Below are 18,162 nucleotides of genomic sequence, written 5' to 3'. Positions count from 1 at the left end.
TTTCAGCCTTTATTCTGTGATGTTCAACTGTGCAACTCAAATATCTGATTAAAATATTAGTCATCCCAGCCAGGCATCTCCTGGATTCGTGGCTGAGTTCTAGATCTCTTCAGGCAGGCTCAAGACTTCTTGCTGCTGACTACAGCCATAGGTGTGTATGGAGAAGTGACAATTAAAGCACACCCAAAAATACACTGTGCCCGCACTCTTGATACATGCGCTTTTCTGAAAGGTACTGGCAGATCCTAGCTGGGAAGAAGAAATATGCCCCTCTCCCCACCACTTCTTTACTTTTGTCGTGGAGGTTGATCACAAACTATACAGCGCCCGTGAAACTGGTGTGGGATCAAGCTGCACGCTGACGAGCTAGAGTCTGTGCTTATCTCCTGGGGGTTACCTGAAGCAAACCACTGTAAAGAAAATGTCCCTCCAAGGCGAAAGGGGGAGAAACTGGGCTATGTGGAGAGTTCCACCTTAGCAATAACTAGCCGTAGATAAAAACCCCACAACCAAACTGTGTCCAGAAAACAGGCCTCCAGCTCAAGCAGATGAAATTACATTTATTTAAAACAATTATTTGTCTGACAGCAGCTCCTAGAGATTACACCTACCTGCAGAAAGACAGTCCTTGCCCCCAAGAGTTTACAATCTGCTCAAACGGACAAAAGATAGGAGAGAGGAAATCCCATCTCCATTTTACAGATGGGGAAAACGGAGACACCGAGATTAAGGACTGATTTTTTTTTTTCAAAAGGGCTCGGTACGTTGGGTGCTTAATCTCAAAAATCTAGTCAGAAGTATCCCACTGGGAGCGGTGGGGTTTTGAGCTTCTTTTGATAATCTAGCCCCATCGGATTTGCTCGGGATGACTGTGTGTGTGGTGGTAGAGCCAGGATTTGAGTCCAAGTGCACTGCCTTAACCACAAACCATCCTTCCTTAAAGAGAGAAGCCCGTCCCTTCCGCCCCGCCCCGCCAGTGTGTGAACTACTGAACAGGCTGACACTACAAACCAAAAGGGGATCTGTTTGTTCAAAGCAAAAAGGACAACCAAATAAATTAAACTCTACTTAGAGAATAGTTCTAATGCCCAGTCCCCCAAGTGCAGGAGTCAGTGACAGACCTGCCACTACTGTGATTGCCAGAGTAAGAAGTTGGTTTGAAAACAGTGATCACAGAATATCGGGGTTGGAAGGGACCTCAGGAGGTCATCTAGTCCAACCCCCTGCTCAAAGCAGGACCAATCCCCAATTTTTGCCCCAGATCCCTAAATGGCCCCCTCACAACCCTGGGTTTAGCAGGCCAACGTTCAAACCACTGAGCTATCCCTCCCCGACATCCACCATCAAAGCATTTCTGCATTGTCTTGGTATGTTATAATAGACCCCCTTCTGTGTATGTGTTCGGATAGACCGGAGTCCTGGGAAGCCACCACAGTAGCTACCCTCTGTGTAACTGTGTTGCACAGTGATGGTGTAGCTGGGGGAAATCTCCAACAGCTTTGTAGTTGCCAGCCATGATCTACTCAGTGCCATAGCCTCCAGCTGAAATGACACTTGTTGCCAGACATCCTTACAGAGTGTGAGCATATCTTCTACCAATGGGCCAGTGTAACCAGCAGTTAGCACTTCCCTGGGCCAGCCAGGGGCTATGGTAACATATGGGAAAATGATGTTGATGGCTGTTAAGAATTCTTCACCTTGCATGTATCCTGGTGTCTCAAAGCTTCCAAAGGAGAGAGCCATGCTTATCCAGATGGGGTTCCATAAGAGATTCTGGGCATATAGCTTACTAAGGAGCTCAAGAGTAGGGCGAAGTGCTCCAGGTTCTGTTATGTTCAGGAATATCCCCCAAGGATTGAGATGTCTGTATACTGTAACTAGACACTGTTCCAGGGGGAGGCCTGCTGATGGATACAGTGCAACGGGAATGAGATTTCCACTGGTGCTGTTCTGTAAGGCAATGTCCAAGGCAATCATGCCCCTCTTTTCTGGAGAACAAAGGAAAGGGAGATAGTACATAACAGCCTGAGCCTCAGTGATCCCTTTAACGTAGCGATGTATTTGTTATGTGTAATTAGCACTAAGATTTAAAGGGAGGAAAGGAGCTACACGGCTCCATTATATGTGTTTGGGTAGAAACCATTCAACCGCTAATTTTCATTGGACTATATGATATTTAATATACAACAATGATAGATACTGATTGTCTGTATAATTGATTCAAAGTGTATTCTTAACTGCAGACAACAAGCACTTTCACTGTTCTGTGCATCATCCACCAGTTCCTAGTGTATCTCTCCAGATAGTTAATTGGGGATGGGGAAAATAATTGATTCATATCTGGTAGCATAGTGAGATCCACAGTAGGGTAAGAGGTAACCTTCCACCTTTTGGCCTTTCGACCAGTAGCATTCGGGAATCTTAATCCTGCTTCTAACCTAACCCAGGATTGTTCCTCATATAGATTCTTCATTGCCTGAAACAGCCTGGTTTTATATTACTCCAGCAATGGGTCTTCTCCTACTGCTTTCATAGACTATTTCATAGATAGGGCCCTACCAAATTCACTGACATGAAAAACACGTCAGGACCCGTGAAATCTGGTTTCCCCCCATGAAATCTGGTCTTGTGTGCTTTTACCTTATACTATACAGATTTCATGGGGAGACCAGTGTTTCTCAAATTGGAGGTCCTGACCCAAAAGGGAGTTGCAGGGGAGTCACAATATTGCCACCCTTATTTGTGCGTTGCCTTCAGATCTGGGTGGCCAGAGAGCGGCGGCTGCTGGCCGGGTGCCCAGCTCTGAAGGCAGCGCCCTGCCAGGAGCAGTAAGGTTAGCAGTACTGAACCCCCCCCTACAATAACCTTGTGACACCCCCCCCCCCCAACTCCTTTTTGGGTCAGGATCCCTACAATTACAATACGGTAAAATTTCACATTTAAAAGTCTGAAATCATGAAATTTATAATTTAAAAAATCATATGACTGTGAAATTGACGAAAATGGACCATGAATTTGGTAGGGCCCTATTCATAGATCTTAGTGTTGGTACTTTTCTCCTGATAGTCAGTTTAAATGTGCTTTTGCTCAGTTTAATCCCATTTATATCCCCTTGTTTCACCCTGTCTCCTTTCACTGTTCTCATTATTGTGGTGTTTTTTGCAACACGTTCTGCAGGCTTTGTTCTAGGAGATGCATAGACTACTCCTGTCATCCATTCCTAAGCTCTCAATTACCTAACCTGCCTCACTGCTGTCTGTAAATTGGGTTTATAGGCCACCAGAAAGTTCACTGGGACTTACTGACCCTAGTCTGAGAACTAAAGCCTGAGCTGCAACTCTTAGGAACTGCCAAGTCTGTGACAACTTATGAAAACCCCTCCAGTTCTGTTAGATCGGTACATGGGGAAAGATGTGTTACTCACCTTTAAGAATTGACAGTGTTTCCAGCCTGTTCTCATAGTGATCCATCCCATACCACTCTATCCATAGTTCATCGGAGTCTGCTGGGTGAAAGTAATCTAGCAAATTGCCTCCAGGATAATAGAATCTCTTTCTTGTTGAATTCACTGTTGGGTTGAGAGGAGGGGGGAAATGCTGAGTAAAATCATTCCCTTTCAGAGTACCGTGTGCGCTTTTGTCTTTAGGGCTAGGGCTACAGTAGGATACAATGTAGGAGCCATAACTTGCCATCATGACAGCTGTACCAACTATGGTAACAGTTGAGACTGTCGTGTAGACCATATTTACCACTTTGTCATCTGACCCTGCTCAAACTAGATCACAGCCTAGAATTTCACATATACTTAAACACTGCTTAGTCCCTTGACCTAGCTTGAATGTGTTCCCAATAAGCAGCAATTTAGCTAATAGTCTTAAGTAGTACACATGATCATTAAGCTAAGTTGGGTCTCTGGAATAGAGCCAATAAAACCCCATCTTGACTAAGTGGAGTACAGCTGTTTATCCTTCTTGTACCAGAGGGGAAGCAAGTACACTTCTGAGAAAAGGGTGCCTACTAGTTCGGGAGGCGGTAGGGGAAGGTAGAGAGACTCATTGCTCCCAAACTGAAAGGGTCAGCCTCAAATTCTGCCAATCCCATGTGTTGTGCAGAGGGACCTGAGAGCAGAGCTTGGGACCAATACTTCCTGACTGTACAGGATGAGTAACCTGCAAAAGGCAGGGGAGAAAATGGATTATTGTCTCTCTAATGATTCCTTGTTTGTTTCTTCGATGTATAATGGAAACCTTGAATTTACTTTTTAATTCTTCTATTTTAATTTTATGACTTTAGAAATGTAGGTCTTCTCTACCTTGGAAGTACCCAGAGATCTAATGAAATCATGACATCACAAAAGACTAGCTTAGGAGCTATTGAAGGAGGAATACATTTTTTTTTTTAGCCCAGACTGTTTAAAACTCTGGGAATTTGTTTTGGTTAACACCTACTTAACTCTAATGGGTAATGGATGCTCGGGAGAAAGGATGTCTTTGTTCTAGATTCAACACCTGTGCCTTTTCAGTCAGTGTGTGCCATCAGTCAGCTATCCTTTATGGCCCCAACAAGTCTTCCAGCAACACTAACTGGAAACCAGACTTACGATATCTTCGAGGTAAAACAACTAGCAGAAGAAACCTTTAAACAATCTTTCAGGCCTCCTGTGTATCAAAAAAGGGGAAAAAAGAGCACAACCCCTTTCTTTAAAACAAAGAAACTTTGTTACAGGTCCCAGAGCAAGTGCCTATTTACAGTATATAGCACCCTCACTGCATAAGTGCACATCAAAATATAGCCAGGACATTTTTTCTGCCTTTCATAATTGTTTTTTCAAGTGGGCTCAAGTTAGCTGCTAGCGAAGGCGCACTTGGACGGTCTCACCACCGTGGGTCTGAGCCCCTTTGAAATTAGTGTAGCTTTAGGAGGCAGTGTGGCCTTGGGGACAGGACAATGGAAGGGGAGTCAGTAGCCCTGGCTTCTATTCCCAGCTCTGCCACTGAGCTGCTGTCACCTTACACAAGTCACTTCACCTCTCTGAGCCTCAGTTTCTTCTCACACCCTTTGTCTTGTCTATTTAGATAAGCTTTTTTGGAGCGGGGACTGTCTCCTCCTATGTGTATGTACAGCACCTAGCACAGTGGGGTCCCAATCTCATTTGGTGCCTCTGGGTGCTACTGTAATACAAACATACATGCTGCTTCCTTGAACTGAGACAGAACAGGATTGTAAATGTCGTAATAGATTTGTTCAGGACGGCTATTATCCCGGATGAACAGGAGATCTTCCACTGTGATTGGATCCATCTTCCCCTGCCACAGAGTCAGGCTATACCTGTGGAGAAGAGAGAGCATTGAGCTGGCCTGGGATTCTCGCAGGTTCTCTGGCTGGCTTTTCAATAGTTGGAGGTACAGTTGTCTAATTAGCCATTGCTAGTTTGGTCCCTTTCAAATGGAAGTTTTTAGTTCTGAAAATAAGTGATGCTCTGTAGGATTAGGGATCTGGAAAGATGACACTGTCCAGCACCCTGAGCAGCTCTCTTTTAATGAGAGACACTGTAGAAGGGTTGTTTATTTGCAAGTGTCTGACTATAGAAAGGTTTCTGTGACATGGGAATAATTTGTACTTAGCGGCCCGACCACTTGGAGCTGCAGTGTAGGCAAGGTGCTGGTGGCCGGTACTGTTCTTTAAGTCAGTGGTTCTCAACTAGGGGTATGTGGACCCTTGGGGGTACTCAGAGGTCTTCTAGGGCATACTCAACTCATCTAGATCAGTGTTTCTCAACCTGGGGCTTGCCACCCCAAGGGTGGTCATGGGATGGGTTTAGGGGGGTCACAGATGCAGGGCTGGCATTAGGAGGTGGCAAGCAAGGCAATTGGCCGGGGACCCATGCCATAGGGTCCCCCCACGAAACTTAGTTACATGCTCCAGCCCTGGACGGCAGGGCTTGGGCTTCAGACCCGGCTCACCAGTGGAAAAACAGGCTCAAGCATCACAGGGAAATGGAAGTACAATACTTATATTCCAATGGATTTATTTTATAATTCTATGGTCAAAATGAGAAAGTCAGTAATCGTGGGCTGTGACACACTCTTGAATTTTATTTCTGACTTTGTTGGCAAGTAGTTATTGAGTGAGGTGATACTGGGGGTACTCAAGACAAATCAGACTCCTGAAAGGGGTCCAGTCATCTGGAAAAGTTGAGAACCACTGGTTTAAGTGGTTTAGTTAATCCTGCTCAAAGGACTAAAGATGAACTTGTGTGGTTAACTCCTTACCTATCCGACTGAGCCAGCAGCCAGCTGAAATGGGGCCAAGCCAATCTCAACAGGACGGCCCTGGCAGGGAAGGTGACCCTTTGGGGCAGCGTCCCCGCAATGCTGTGCATCTCTTGAATCATTTTCTGAGTGTAGGTTTTGTTGGGGAACAGAAATGAATAGAGGGTCGTCCACCCTAGAGAGAGTGTGCAGTTTGGGTACTTCTCCTGGACGAGTGAGAGGAATCTAAAGGAACCACGTACAGAGCAACAGTTACTGTTAAGACCTGCGAGCAAGAAGCCAGTAAACAACAACTTTATTAAACCTACAAACTTGTGAACAACACACCAGATGGCACTCCTTTTATATCTACTGTACTACACACACTGATTTTTATGGGCAACTCTCGGAACCCTTCCAACGGCAAGAACCCGCCCCCCCCCTTGGGAAACAGGTGAGAGTCTGGGCAGACCACAGTAGAAACTCATCACAGTGATGCATATTGACTGGGAAATTTGCTGTGGACAGGTAGGTTTTATTGTAGCTCAACACTAACCCATTAGACCCTTGGCTTGCTCCTCATATGAAGGAGAACTGGCCTCTCTATTGATTCACATAGGACTGCAAATGGTGCTGAGTGAAAATACCTGTCTGGTGACAGAATCCTGAATAAAAAGAGGAACTTTACCCCAGTCCATGCTCGGATTGCCATGTATTTTGAGCAATGCAGTAAAAGATGTAGTAATTTGGAAAAACTGTACAAAAATATAGAGTCTAGGTGTTGGTGAACCTCAGAAAGTTTGGACTTTGGGCTGGGCTATCCATTCCAGCTAATTTTTTTTTTTTTTTTTAAAGACTGTGGCGTTTTGAAATCCTGGGTTAAAATGCCAGAGGTTGATTTAACAATTGTATAGAAAATAGAAACTCTGTAGGTTTTTAGAGTAATTTCTGTAGAACCCCATTGGTTTGATTCCTATTAAGCTGTACAGGATTTTTTTTCCTTACGAGAGGAAAAAGTTCAGAGCGGAGTTTAAAAGTCCATTCTGTTGCTCCTACTTTAACTCCCTTTCCGGTGGTGTGTGTGTGTTCCAAAATAGTCCGAGATAAATTTGGGATGGAAACCCCAGATTTTCAGTGTTAACTCTGTAACTCTTGGCTTTTTTGTGGGCTTAAAGATGTAGCTTTTAATTTTTTAAATACAGTCTGAGAGCTCCTATTAATAACAGTATGTGCCCTGAGAAATTTGAGCAGATCACTTTAAACCAACAGAGTTCAAAAATCAGTTTCTCCTTTTATTTACCATAGAGGAGAATGGGAGCAGGAGACCTCCAAGATACAACTCTCATGAGTCACCGTGGTGGTGTCCCCAGATCAGAATTTATAAATTTTCAAGGGTTTAGATTTTTTGATGAAAAGTCAAAATTCTCCATGGGAAGCTGTTTTAGTTTAAAAACACAATTTTCTGTCAAACAGTTTCAATGGAAAATTTTTGCATAGCCCTGGCTAACAGTGTTACCAGCTGTTACAGGGTAACCAAGGATTATTAAACTCAAGACTCCAGCAGGCAACTGGAGGAGGGAGTGATTTCTGGAATCTAAATATGTTCTCCGGGGGCTTGATCCAAAGCCTATTGAAAGTCCCCCACGCACGTGAATAGCCACTGGATTAGGCACTCAGTGACCTGGGATCTTAAATGGTTGGTTGTCGTCTTCTTCTTTCCTATATAAACTTTTTTTTGCCCATCTTTGTCAGCTCTTTAACCAAACTTCATTCTTGGCGCTTCTTGGGGTCACAGATTTCTTACTGCAGTAGAGGACTGTTGCTAGTGTATAACAGCGTATTTTGTTCCAAAGCTATGGAAGTGGTCAGTACATCCTGGGATATAAGTAACTGAAAAGTGCAAAATAAGCCATGAAAGTGATTTAAGAAAAATGCATTTTACTCACAAACTTGCGTTAATTGCAATGTTTATGGGGACATTGGGACCCATTAGAATATCTGCGTTCAACCACAGAGGTCTATTGAGCTTCACTTCCGAGGATTTCTTTAGTAAAATATTCAGAGATGGGCCAACTGCCTTGATGCTTTTGAAATCCAGCTTGATACCTGTCCGAGAAAGAATCCATTGAGAAATTCCATTTGTATTTGATAATAGCAGCTGGCCAATTATGCACAAATGTAAATAGGAGGCCTGTTTCTACAGCACCACAGGGTCCTGGTCCAGGACTAGGGCTCCTTGGCACTATGGTTGTACAAATAATTGATGATGATATCTTTAACATTGCCTATTGCTAGTCCCCAGCACTGCCCCATCGTTCCCTGCCAAATGGGGTGTGAAGAGCATGCTTCTGAATTCCGTATGTTCATAGACCACTCAGGGCAAAGGGTTACATCAGCTTGTTTAAAGGCATAGCACTTTAGATTACCTTTGCTAGATGAGTTAAGGACGACATCCAGCCATTCCTGAAGAGTGTTGTCACTGTAAGTAGCGGGGGGATGGGCCATGATGGGCTTGTCGGTCTCATTAGGAGTGTTATGTCCTTCTATGTTGACATCTGCTTCCAGGATCATAACATCACCTGTGTGCGCAATGAATTCACAGTATGAATCCTTGACTGGAGTCTGTGTATGTAAATTACACCCTCCACACTTGTCAGTGTCTTCACAACATATGAAGGCAGCTCCCTATGGGCTCAATCCTGCAAGGTGCTGCACACTCTGTTCACTACCCAGCAAAGCATTTAAGCGTGTGCATAGTCATACTGAAGTTGATGAATTACTCAGGTGCTTAAAGTTAAGCATGTGCTTAAGTGCTTTGCTAGATAGGGGCCACAATGCTCAGCTCTTGGAGGCTCAAGCCCTGTGTCTCTCACAGATACATATGTGATGTTTCCTGCCTCTGCTAGACCAAGGAGCCGCAATGTCTTTCTTTAAGTGGGATAGTCACCTATAAGGCAGCCAGCAGCTTCACCAGTTCCAGGATAATAGTTTCTGCTCTGATCATAAATATGGCCAGGGAAAGGAGGAGCCCCTATGGTCCATTAAATGATTAGAGAGATGATAACAAAAGGCCTGATCCAATGCCCCTTAAAGTCAATGGGAGTCTTTCCATTAATTTAACTGGGCTTCAGATCAGGCCACAAATCCCCCCTCTCTTCCAGCTGTAAGTAGTCCCTGGCCATTCCAGGTGAGTGATACCAGACTGGAAAGTTTCAGTTTTTCTTTCTGGAATGGTTCCAGATGCTCTGTGATGAACCTGAGTTAGCGGATAAACCCCTAATCTGTGATTTATCTCTCAAGGTTGGAAAAAGCTGATTTTTTTGGTACTGTCTTGCATCACGACGGAGCTTTCTGTACTTTCCTCTTGTACGTTATCACCACAAGATAAAACTGCTTCAGGTGCATGTGGCACGAAACATTCAACTTTTACAGACTAGCTTTATCTCATGAAGCTATAAGCAAGCCCGGCTGATCACTTCAGGTCAGCCCTCCTTTCAGCATATCCGGGATTTCTGCTGCTTGACTCAGTGTGTGGAATGATGTTCTCATCTGAACACTAAACTTGAGCAGCCCTCTTCTCTTCCTTAAGTATTCTACTTTTTACTATTACAAAGCCCAGTTTCAATCCATTTAGTTTTATCTTAAATGTGGGATAAGCCCCTCAGCATTGTCTTCTGGGTAGGAAATATCTTTTTTGCCCCAATCAGATAAATTGATAAATGAATCACTCAACAAATGCTCAGTTGCCACTATTTTGATCAAATCATTCCAACATTGAATATTCTCAGTGTTTGCCGGAGCTCCCTACGTTGCGTGCTGGCAACTAACTCTCCTGAGTGAAATCCTGGCCCCACTGAAGTCAACCAGGAGTTTTGCTATTGACATCAGTGGAACCAGGATTTGACCCTATGGCTTTCTAATATCATGTAATTAGAAACAAAAAGGACAGGGACCTAGGATTTGCCAGACTGGGCGAGACCACTGAATCACGTAGTCTGGCATCCTGCTTTTGGCCATGCTTCAAAGGAAGGAAAACTCCCCACTAAATATGTAGTCAATTGTTCAGTGCTGTACCCAGTGAGAAAGGGGGGGAAAAATTCCTTTCTGCATCCTGCAGATGATCTGATTACACCCTGAAGTGTGAGACCCTGCTCCCCTTGCTATCTTAGCTTTCCTAGCTACACAGGTTATTACAGATGGAAAAAATATATTTTACTCTTCAAGGCATCTGCCAGCTCGCTCTTTTTGTTTGCAGAATGGTACCAGGTGACCAGCAATCCATCCTTCCTGTCAATGCTCCCCAGATTTAGCAGGTATTCTAACAGGTCTCCGTCTGTCTCAAAGGCTGGTTTGGGTGCAGAGTCTGAAATACCAAGGAAGATTCGAAATAAGTAATTTTTAGGGCTGTTGATTAATTGCAGTTAACGGACGTGATTAAAAAAAAATCAATCGCAATTAAAAAAAATTGTAATTAATCCCACTTCTAAACAATAGAATACCAATTGACATTTATTTTTGGATGTTTTTCTACATTTTCAATTATATTGATTTCAATTGCAACACAATACAAAGTGTACAGTGCTCACTTTGTATTATTTTTATTACAAATATTTGCACTGTGAAAATAAAAGAAATAGTGTTTTTCAATTCACCTCATACAAGTACCATAATGCAATCTCTTTATCATGAAAGTGCAATTTACAAATGTAGATTTTTTTTGTTACATAACTGCACTCAAAATCAAAACAATGTAAAACTTTAGAGCCTGCAAGTCCACTTAGTCTTACTTCTTGTTCAGCCAATTGCTAAGACAAACAAGTTTGTTTACATTTACAGGAGATAATGCTGCCCACTTCTTATTTATAATCTCACCTGAAAGTGAGAACGGGCATTCGCATGGCACTTTTGTAGCCAGCATTGCAAGGTATTTACGTTCCAGATATGCTAAACATTCTTATGTCCCTTTGAGCTTCAGCCACCATTCCAGAGGACATGCTTCCATGGTGGTGATGATTGTTTAAAAAAAAAAAAAAAGTGTTAATTAAATTTGTGACTGAACTCCTTGTGGGGGAGAATTGTATGTCTCCTTCTTTGTTTTACCCGCATTCTGCCATATATTTCATGTTATGACAGTCTTGGATGATGACCCAGCATATATTGTTCATTTTAAAAACACTTTCACAGTAGATCTGACAAAGCGCAAAGAAGGTATCAATGTGAGAGTTCTAAGGATAGCTACAGCACTTGACCCAAGGTTTAAGAATCTGAAGTGCCTTCCAAAATCTGAGAGGGATGACGTGTGGTGCATGCTTTCAGAAGTCTTAAAAGAACACCACTCCGATGTGGAAACTACAGAACCCGAACAACCAAAAAAGAAAATCAACCTTCTGCTGGTGGCATCTGACTCAGATGATGAAAATGAACATACGTTGCTCCACTCCGCTTTGGCTTGTTATCGAGCAGAACCCGCCATCAGCATGGATGCATGTCCCCTGGAATGGTGGTTGAAGCATGAAGGGACATATGACTCTTTAGTGCAGCTGTCACATAAATATCTTGCGATGCCCGCTACAGCAGTGCCATGTAAATGCCTGTTCTCACTTTCAGGTGATATTGTGAACAAGAAGCGGGTAGCATTATCTCCTACAAATGTAAACAAACTTGTTTTCGAGTGATTGGCTGAACAAGAAGTAGAACTGAGTGGACTTTTACATTATTTAATTTTTAATGCAGTTATTTTTTGTACATAATTCTGCATTTGTAAGTTCAACTTTCATGATAAAGAGATTGTGTAACCCACACACCGCCTCAGTGTGGTGTCCTGTCCCATCCACACGCACTTAAAGAGAGATATAAATGAGTCTGCTCTACAGCCTTCGCTAACAGGCAGTTGGCTTTTAGCTCATGCGGTAGAGACTCAAGCATTTAGCTCCTGAGGTTCCCCGCTTCAATCCTGCCCGTCGCCGACCGGCCTCTGTCGGCGTTCCAAGAGCATTACTGTGGTGGTGTTAGGTGAAATGAAAAATACTGTTTCTTGTTTTACAGTGCAAATATTTGTAATCAAAAATAAGTATCAAGTGAGCAGTGTACACTTTGCATTCTGTGTTGTAACTGAAATCAGCATATTTGAAAATGTAGAAAACATCCCAAAATATTTAAATAAATGGTATTCTATTCTTGTTTTAAAAAGTGCAATTAATCGTGCGATTTAATTGCAATTAATTTTGGGAACCAAATGGGAAACTAACCCAAGCAATAGCTGGGTTTTGAAGAGTGGGACCTGAAGGGAAGTAATAGGAGAACTGCCTGACTGCTCCCAAATGTTTATGGCCACACAGAAGAAACAGTACTACAGACTATGTCCTATCATTTTGCGGATTTCAGTGGAAAGCGGCAGCACAACGGGGGTGGGGAAAGGGTTACACCTGTTGCCTAAGCAGACTTTTTGGCTGGGTCACAATGGAGTTAGTGCCAAGAGTGACTGTAAATTGTGAGGAACCGTCCTGTGACTCCTAGTTCTTACTGCAGGTGCGAACGCAGTGAGCGTCTTAGCACAGATGAACATGAACGGGGCTGGTCAGCTGACCATGCATTTTTGATCTCCTTATGCATAACAATGTAGACACTGATCCCTGCAAGGGCAGTGGTTAAAAATCTAATTAAAAAACGCCTTGCTCTGTATAGTCTCCCAGTTCTAAACATTATGTCAGTAACAGACTGTTACAACTCAGGCACACAAACAAAATATAAATCCCCTCTCCAGGCTGACAAATTGTATATTAAGTTTAGCTTAATGCAGTTTGAAAGGACAGCTCTCCCATCTATAAAGTCAGTGTTTACACAACCTTGGGATGGCATTTATATTATCATTGCAGTGTCACTTCTGGGGAAGCTCTCCTTACATATCCTTTCTGCAGACAGACTCCAGGTACCCCATTTATTTTTAACAAATGAAGCCTGTTCCTCCACAATGAATGGTGTAAGATATTCTCCCTGATCCACAAAGCTAACACACAATCATCATTACATCTATCACACCTTAGTGTCTTCTCTTTCTCCCCCCCCCCCACTCCCCTTTCAGCACAGCGGGCTCCCATTCAGTTTGTTTCTGCTTCTTTTTCCTGTGCAAATAATTTAGCCACTTGCCCCAAATGCACCCTTGGGAGCCAATCAGCCAGAATCTAAGGTCAAGAAGCATTTACCGGTTTGGCTTTGTACCTTGGGGGGGATTCCTGTTAATGGTCAGACACACAGCCGGAGCGATGCAGGTAGAAATCACCGCCACAACGCAGACCCCAATCACTGTAGCTCCTGTCACTCCAATGGAAGGACACCTTCTCTGACTGGAAACCATGGCAGTCCTCTGGGTGCACCCACTCTTAGGCAGCTGAGTTGTGAAATTCCAGCTTCCTTCAAAAGAAAACTGAGCGTAGGAGAGCCGGCTGGCTGAGGCTGGGGACTTTTGTAACGATTAAACTTGCCGAAGGCTGACACTGCCTAAATCTCAAACACGCTCCAAAGACAGGAGCCGATACATACGTTGGCCTGATTCTTGGACAGCTTCTTTCTAACAGCTCTGCCTTGGAGGGCTCCACATCTACCACCCAGCACTGCCTTTGGGGACCGTACCACAGGGAGGCCTTTATGGAACTGCCTTTACGTAGGCGTCAGCCCCTCCTTCCTTCAGCTGTCATGTAGGCACGGCTGGATTTTAAGGGCCAAGTTCCATTCCCTCGCTCTCTCTAAGGAAAGAGTCTCTCCCTCCCTCTGGGAGCTGATCTGTTAATGTCACGCCTTCAGTTTCCTGAGCCAGCACCAGACAAGTGCTCAACTAAGGTTACTTTGGGAGAATGCTAGGACGTGGCCAGTGCAGGCTGAGAACAGGGCACCTGCGGGTTTGAAAAGAACAAGTATAAAGCCACGTGGCTGGGATCCCTGCCTGACGGCATTGAGACTAATGCAGCCAGTCACTACAGTAACCTGAACAGCTTAGCTTAAGGTTACAGTTTGAAACACACAGAAATCAGGAACAGCAAACATTCACAGGAACCTCATCTCACCACACTGCACACAGCAGTGTCAATTTTGACCTCAGATACTTCTGTGAAAACCTCACTGAAGTTAATCAGATGTGCGTTTTCCCCTCAGGGCAGGATGGGGCCCACAGCCCACCGATGTTGGCCCATGTAAGTCCACTGATGTCAGGTGGAGCTGGGTCGATTTTCACTGGCTGAGGAACTGGCCAGTTATATTTAACAGTGTAACTAGGAACCTACCCTACACCCTGCATGCAATGGTGCGAGTTAATCCCTCTGTGAGAACCTTATTCTTGATTTAAAAACCAAAGAACTACACCAGACTGACGGTTGCAAACCTCTGAGTAACTAACCCACCGCTACAAATGTAATCCCCGTATCTGTATGAGGTGCGGACAGGAGATGGGGACTTCACAGGCTTTGGACAGTCCCCAAGTTTCTGTTTTCTGGGCTAGTTTCCCGGTGCTGCTGGTAGGCCCCCGACGCTGCCCCTGCTTGGTGTGCTGAAGATTCACGCTGCTTGGCGGTGCCTCCCGTGAGACACGGGGTTAACCACACTAAGGCCATGGCTACCACGCAAGACCTCACAAATAATTCAAACTCACACACGCAAACAAATTTTAAAACAATAACTAAAAACTTTATGTAAGGATTTGATTAAAGAGACCTGGACAATGCAAATATTAAATGATTAAAATGCTTAGAGAGATTTAATAATGCTGTTTAATTACTAAAGGCTACACTGATACGAAGTCAGGTGATCACACATCTCCCCAGTGCTCCTAAACAGTAGAGTCTCCCCGCTCTCTGTTCCCATGGCTCAGGTACCTGGGTGTTGCACATAGAGACATGTTGCAGGCCTGTAAGGAGATGGTGTTAGAAACACACTTCACTACACTGGGAACTGGCAATGCAGGGCTTGACGATTCAGGTAGCTGAAAGCCCTTTTGCACATGCAATGTGCATTAATGGTGAGACATTAAACCCTACCTATCTAACTCTAACACAGGGGACTCACTCAGGGTCCTTTTCTGGCTGAGCACGCAGGAGACTCATGCAGGCAAGCAGGTCCTCCCTGGGGATTGCTGGAGAGGGATTAACTGCCCACTCCCTCCTGGAACAGTTTTTAAAGCTTGGAACCCCTGGGTTCAGTTGTAGTTAGGTCTCTGGAGCCCAAATCCCAGCTCTGGTGTGGGCTGGCTGCAGATGCTGGCAGGAGGAGAACTAGACTGTCTCGGCCTTTTGCAGGCAGGCTAGGGGAAGGAGGAGCAGATTGTCTTCTCCTGAGGCTTTTCTGTAGGCCGAGGTTACAGACTGGCCAGTTGCTGGGCCTGGAAGTGCTGTCGAGGGAGGAGGTGACTGGGGGGTTGCATCCCCCTCCTGCTACCTGGGATGTCAACAGTGTAGGACTCTTGTTGGGGACCCCATGGAGGCCTAAAAGGTGAGTTTCTTCTCTTGGGGCACAGCCCCCTCACTAAGAGGGTGTGTGTGTGTGTGTGTTTGGGGGGGGGGGTGTTACATCCTTAATCTTGATGCCGCCATCAAGACTTAGACTCTAACTGTTCAAAAGTCCAAAGTGTCCAATGTCCAAAACTGCAAGGTCTGCAAGTCACTTATCTAAACAGTGCTATCTGGTTACACATAATTCCTGCTTAACCACATCATAACGTTTATCTTCTACTTTATATAGTATGAACCTTCACAGGGAACACACGAGACAGCATCTGACAAAATTAGCCAGAGCTGATATGAACCTTTGCACCACACTCAACAGAAACTCACCAGGCACTGCAGGGGAATCGTAGGTGAGATGGCACACAGGCTTTATCAGTCTCTGAGGCCTTGCTTCCTCTGAAAATCCTTCTTCTGTGTTTGCTGTAGTCTTCACGACTTTAGGGGTAAAGTCAGGTGGTTGTGTGACTTGAGGAACTGTGCTAGCATCTGTAATCTCACTTTCTTGTGCTCTACGTTCTTCTACCGTGCCTTTCTGTTGGAGCTGCGCTCCAGGACCGGGTACGGTGACCGCTTTCTCTGCAGCAGAAGAAGGGTGCCTGTCAAATATAGGGGTGTCAAAAAGCATTGGTGATGGATAAACACACTGTGTCTCATCATCTGAGGCTGACTTGCACTCTTCCTCTAGAGGAGCAAGATTACTTCCTTCAGATGACTTGGGTTCCTGATTTCTAGTCACTGGGTGAATCACAGGGGGTTTCACTATGGGTGCTTCAAGAAAACGAACTAACTATCCTATTGGCAGAAGCTGGTTTCTGTGCAAAACTTTTATGTTGCTTGGTCCACTTTCTCACTTCAAGTGGTACACTGGAATGTCTGGTAGCTTTTGACCTATGATGTACGGGTCAGACCTCCAATGGCTGCTGAAACTGGGCTCCCCAGGGATACTGAGATTTTTGTACGAGTCCATGGTCTTCAGGTAGCAAATCCTATTCAATTATTTGTCTGTCGTACCTGTACTTATTACTGGAGTTCTCTTTCTCTGCAGCATTCCTTGGTAACTTGTAGGCAGCACTCAGTTGTTCTTTAAGCTGTGTTACATATTGCATGTAGACTTCTTGACTGGCGCCATCTGGAGATACTCCAAAGCACATATCCACAGGCAGACGAGCTTCCCTACCAAGCATTAGGTAGTCGGGTGAGAATCTGGTAGACTCATTCTCGGTGAAGTTGTAAGTATGCACAAGATGACTTATGTGCTGACTCCGATGGGGCTTTTGAGCAGGATCAAGCTCCTGCTGACGGTCACCCTGCAGAAGCTACGGCACGGAGTGGGAGTTCTTAACACCTGCCACCTGCAGCAATTTCCTTCATTAAACTACTCTTGAAGTCTCTGCCTTGGCCAGACGGTATTCGTGCAGGCAGGCCATAATAATGGAAATGCTGTTCCCAGAGTACCTTTGCCATGTTGGTCCTTAGTCAGGAAAACTTGTGCCTAGTGAGTGAAGTGTTCCGTGATGATCAATACATTGGTGGTGTTGCTCTGATTCAAGAGATAAAAAGTCCACAAAGACCAGATCCATGAGCCCTTTACTTGTGCTGGGAACTAACTCAGCTGAGTGTTTGGGCGATGTCTTCCTGGCAATGCAGAGAACAGCTTTTGGAGTATTGTTCAACGTCCCGTGCAGAGTCTGGTTCTCACAAAGTCTGTAGTTCTGTAGGGTGTGGGCTCTGGGGTGGGGCTGAGGATGAGGGCTTGGGGTGCAGGAGGGGGTTCCGGGCTGGGGCAGGGGGTTGGGGAGCAGGAGGGGATGTGGGCTCAGGGCTGGGGCAGTGGGCTGGGGTGCGGACTCTGGGAGGGAGTTAGGGTGTAGGAGGGGTTCCATCCTGGGGCAGAGGTTTGGGGTGCGGCGGGGGGGGGTGGGCTCCCAGTCAGCAGCGTTTACCTTAGGTGGCTCCTGGTCGGCGATGCAGCAGGTAAGGCGAGCTCCCTGCCTGCCTGCCATGGCTCCGCGCTGCTCCTGGAAGTGACTGCCATGTCCGGCCCGTAGGCGGAGGGGCCAGGGGGCTCTGTGTGGTGCCTCTGTCCTCAGGCGCCACCCCCGCAGCTCCCATTGGCCCAGCTGCAGAGCCAGCACGGAGGGGGCGGGGGCAGTGAGTGGAGAGTCCCTGATTGCCCCTCTGCCTAGAGGCCGCAGGGACATGTCACTACTTCCAGGAGCTGCGCGGAGCCAGGGCAGGCAGGAAGCCTGCCTTAGCCCTGCTGCGCCGCTGATCGGACTTTCAACAGCCTGGTCAGCAGCGCTGAGCAGAGCCGCCCGAGTCCCTTTTCGACCGGCCATTCTGGTTGAAAACCAGATGCTTGGCAACCCTAACCTGGCACCGCAAACATGGTGCCCTCCTCCCCTCGCACGTCCCCGGCA

The 18,162-nt window shown here is 45.4% G+C and overlaps 1 protein-coding gene across 1 annotated transcript; it reads right to left on the bottom strand.

Annotated features, from left to right (window-relative positions):
• Positions 1–545: 545 nt before the first annotated feature.
• On the bottom strand, positions 546–13,854 carry FAM151A (family with sequence similarity 151 member A). Its single transcript, XM_073357610.2, has 8 exons — positions 13,470–13,854; positions 10,468–10,614; positions 8,678–8,830; positions 8,198–8,357; positions 6,273–6,497; positions 5,189–5,328; positions 3,425–3,568; positions 546–1,988 (listed from the first exon to the last, which is right to left on the bottom strand). Exons 1-8 carry the CDS (start codon positions 13,603–13,605, stop codon positions 1,321–1,323), a joined length of 1,773 nt encoding a protein of 590 aa, XP_073213711.2. The 5' UTR covers positions 13,606–13,854; the 3' UTR covers positions 546–1,320.
• Between the last annotated feature and the right edge of the window lie 4,308 nt (positions 13,855–18,162).

Source organism: Lepidochelys kempii, chromosome 8, assembly GCF_965140285.1.
Source record: "Lepidochelys kempii isolate rLepKem1 chromosome 8, rLepKem1.hap1, whole genome shotgun sequence".
NCBI classification, from domain to species: Eukaryota; Metazoa; Chordata; order Testudines; family Cheloniidae; genus Lepidochelys; species Lepidochelys kempii.
Note: the sequence above shows the minus strand (reverse complement) of the source record. Positions and strands in the feature narration are given on the sequence as shown.

What these genes read in the sequence shown, in the direction of transcription:
- FAM151A (XM_073357610.2), bottom strand. Translation starts at nt 13,605, where the DNA reads ATGGTTTCCAGTCAGAGAAGGTGTCCTTCCATTGGAGTGACAGGAGCT. An exon ending in GCTGGCAGATGCCTTGAAGA is followed by an intron (nt 8,831 to 10,467) that starts GTAAAATATATT and finishes TTGCGCACACAG; the next exon opens with GTGATGTTATGATCCTGGAA. An exon ending in TCAGTTCAAGGAAGCAGCAT is followed by an intron (nt 3,569 to 5,188) that starts GTATGTTTGTAT and finishes TCAACCCAACAG; the next exon opens with TGAATTCAACAAGAAAGAGA.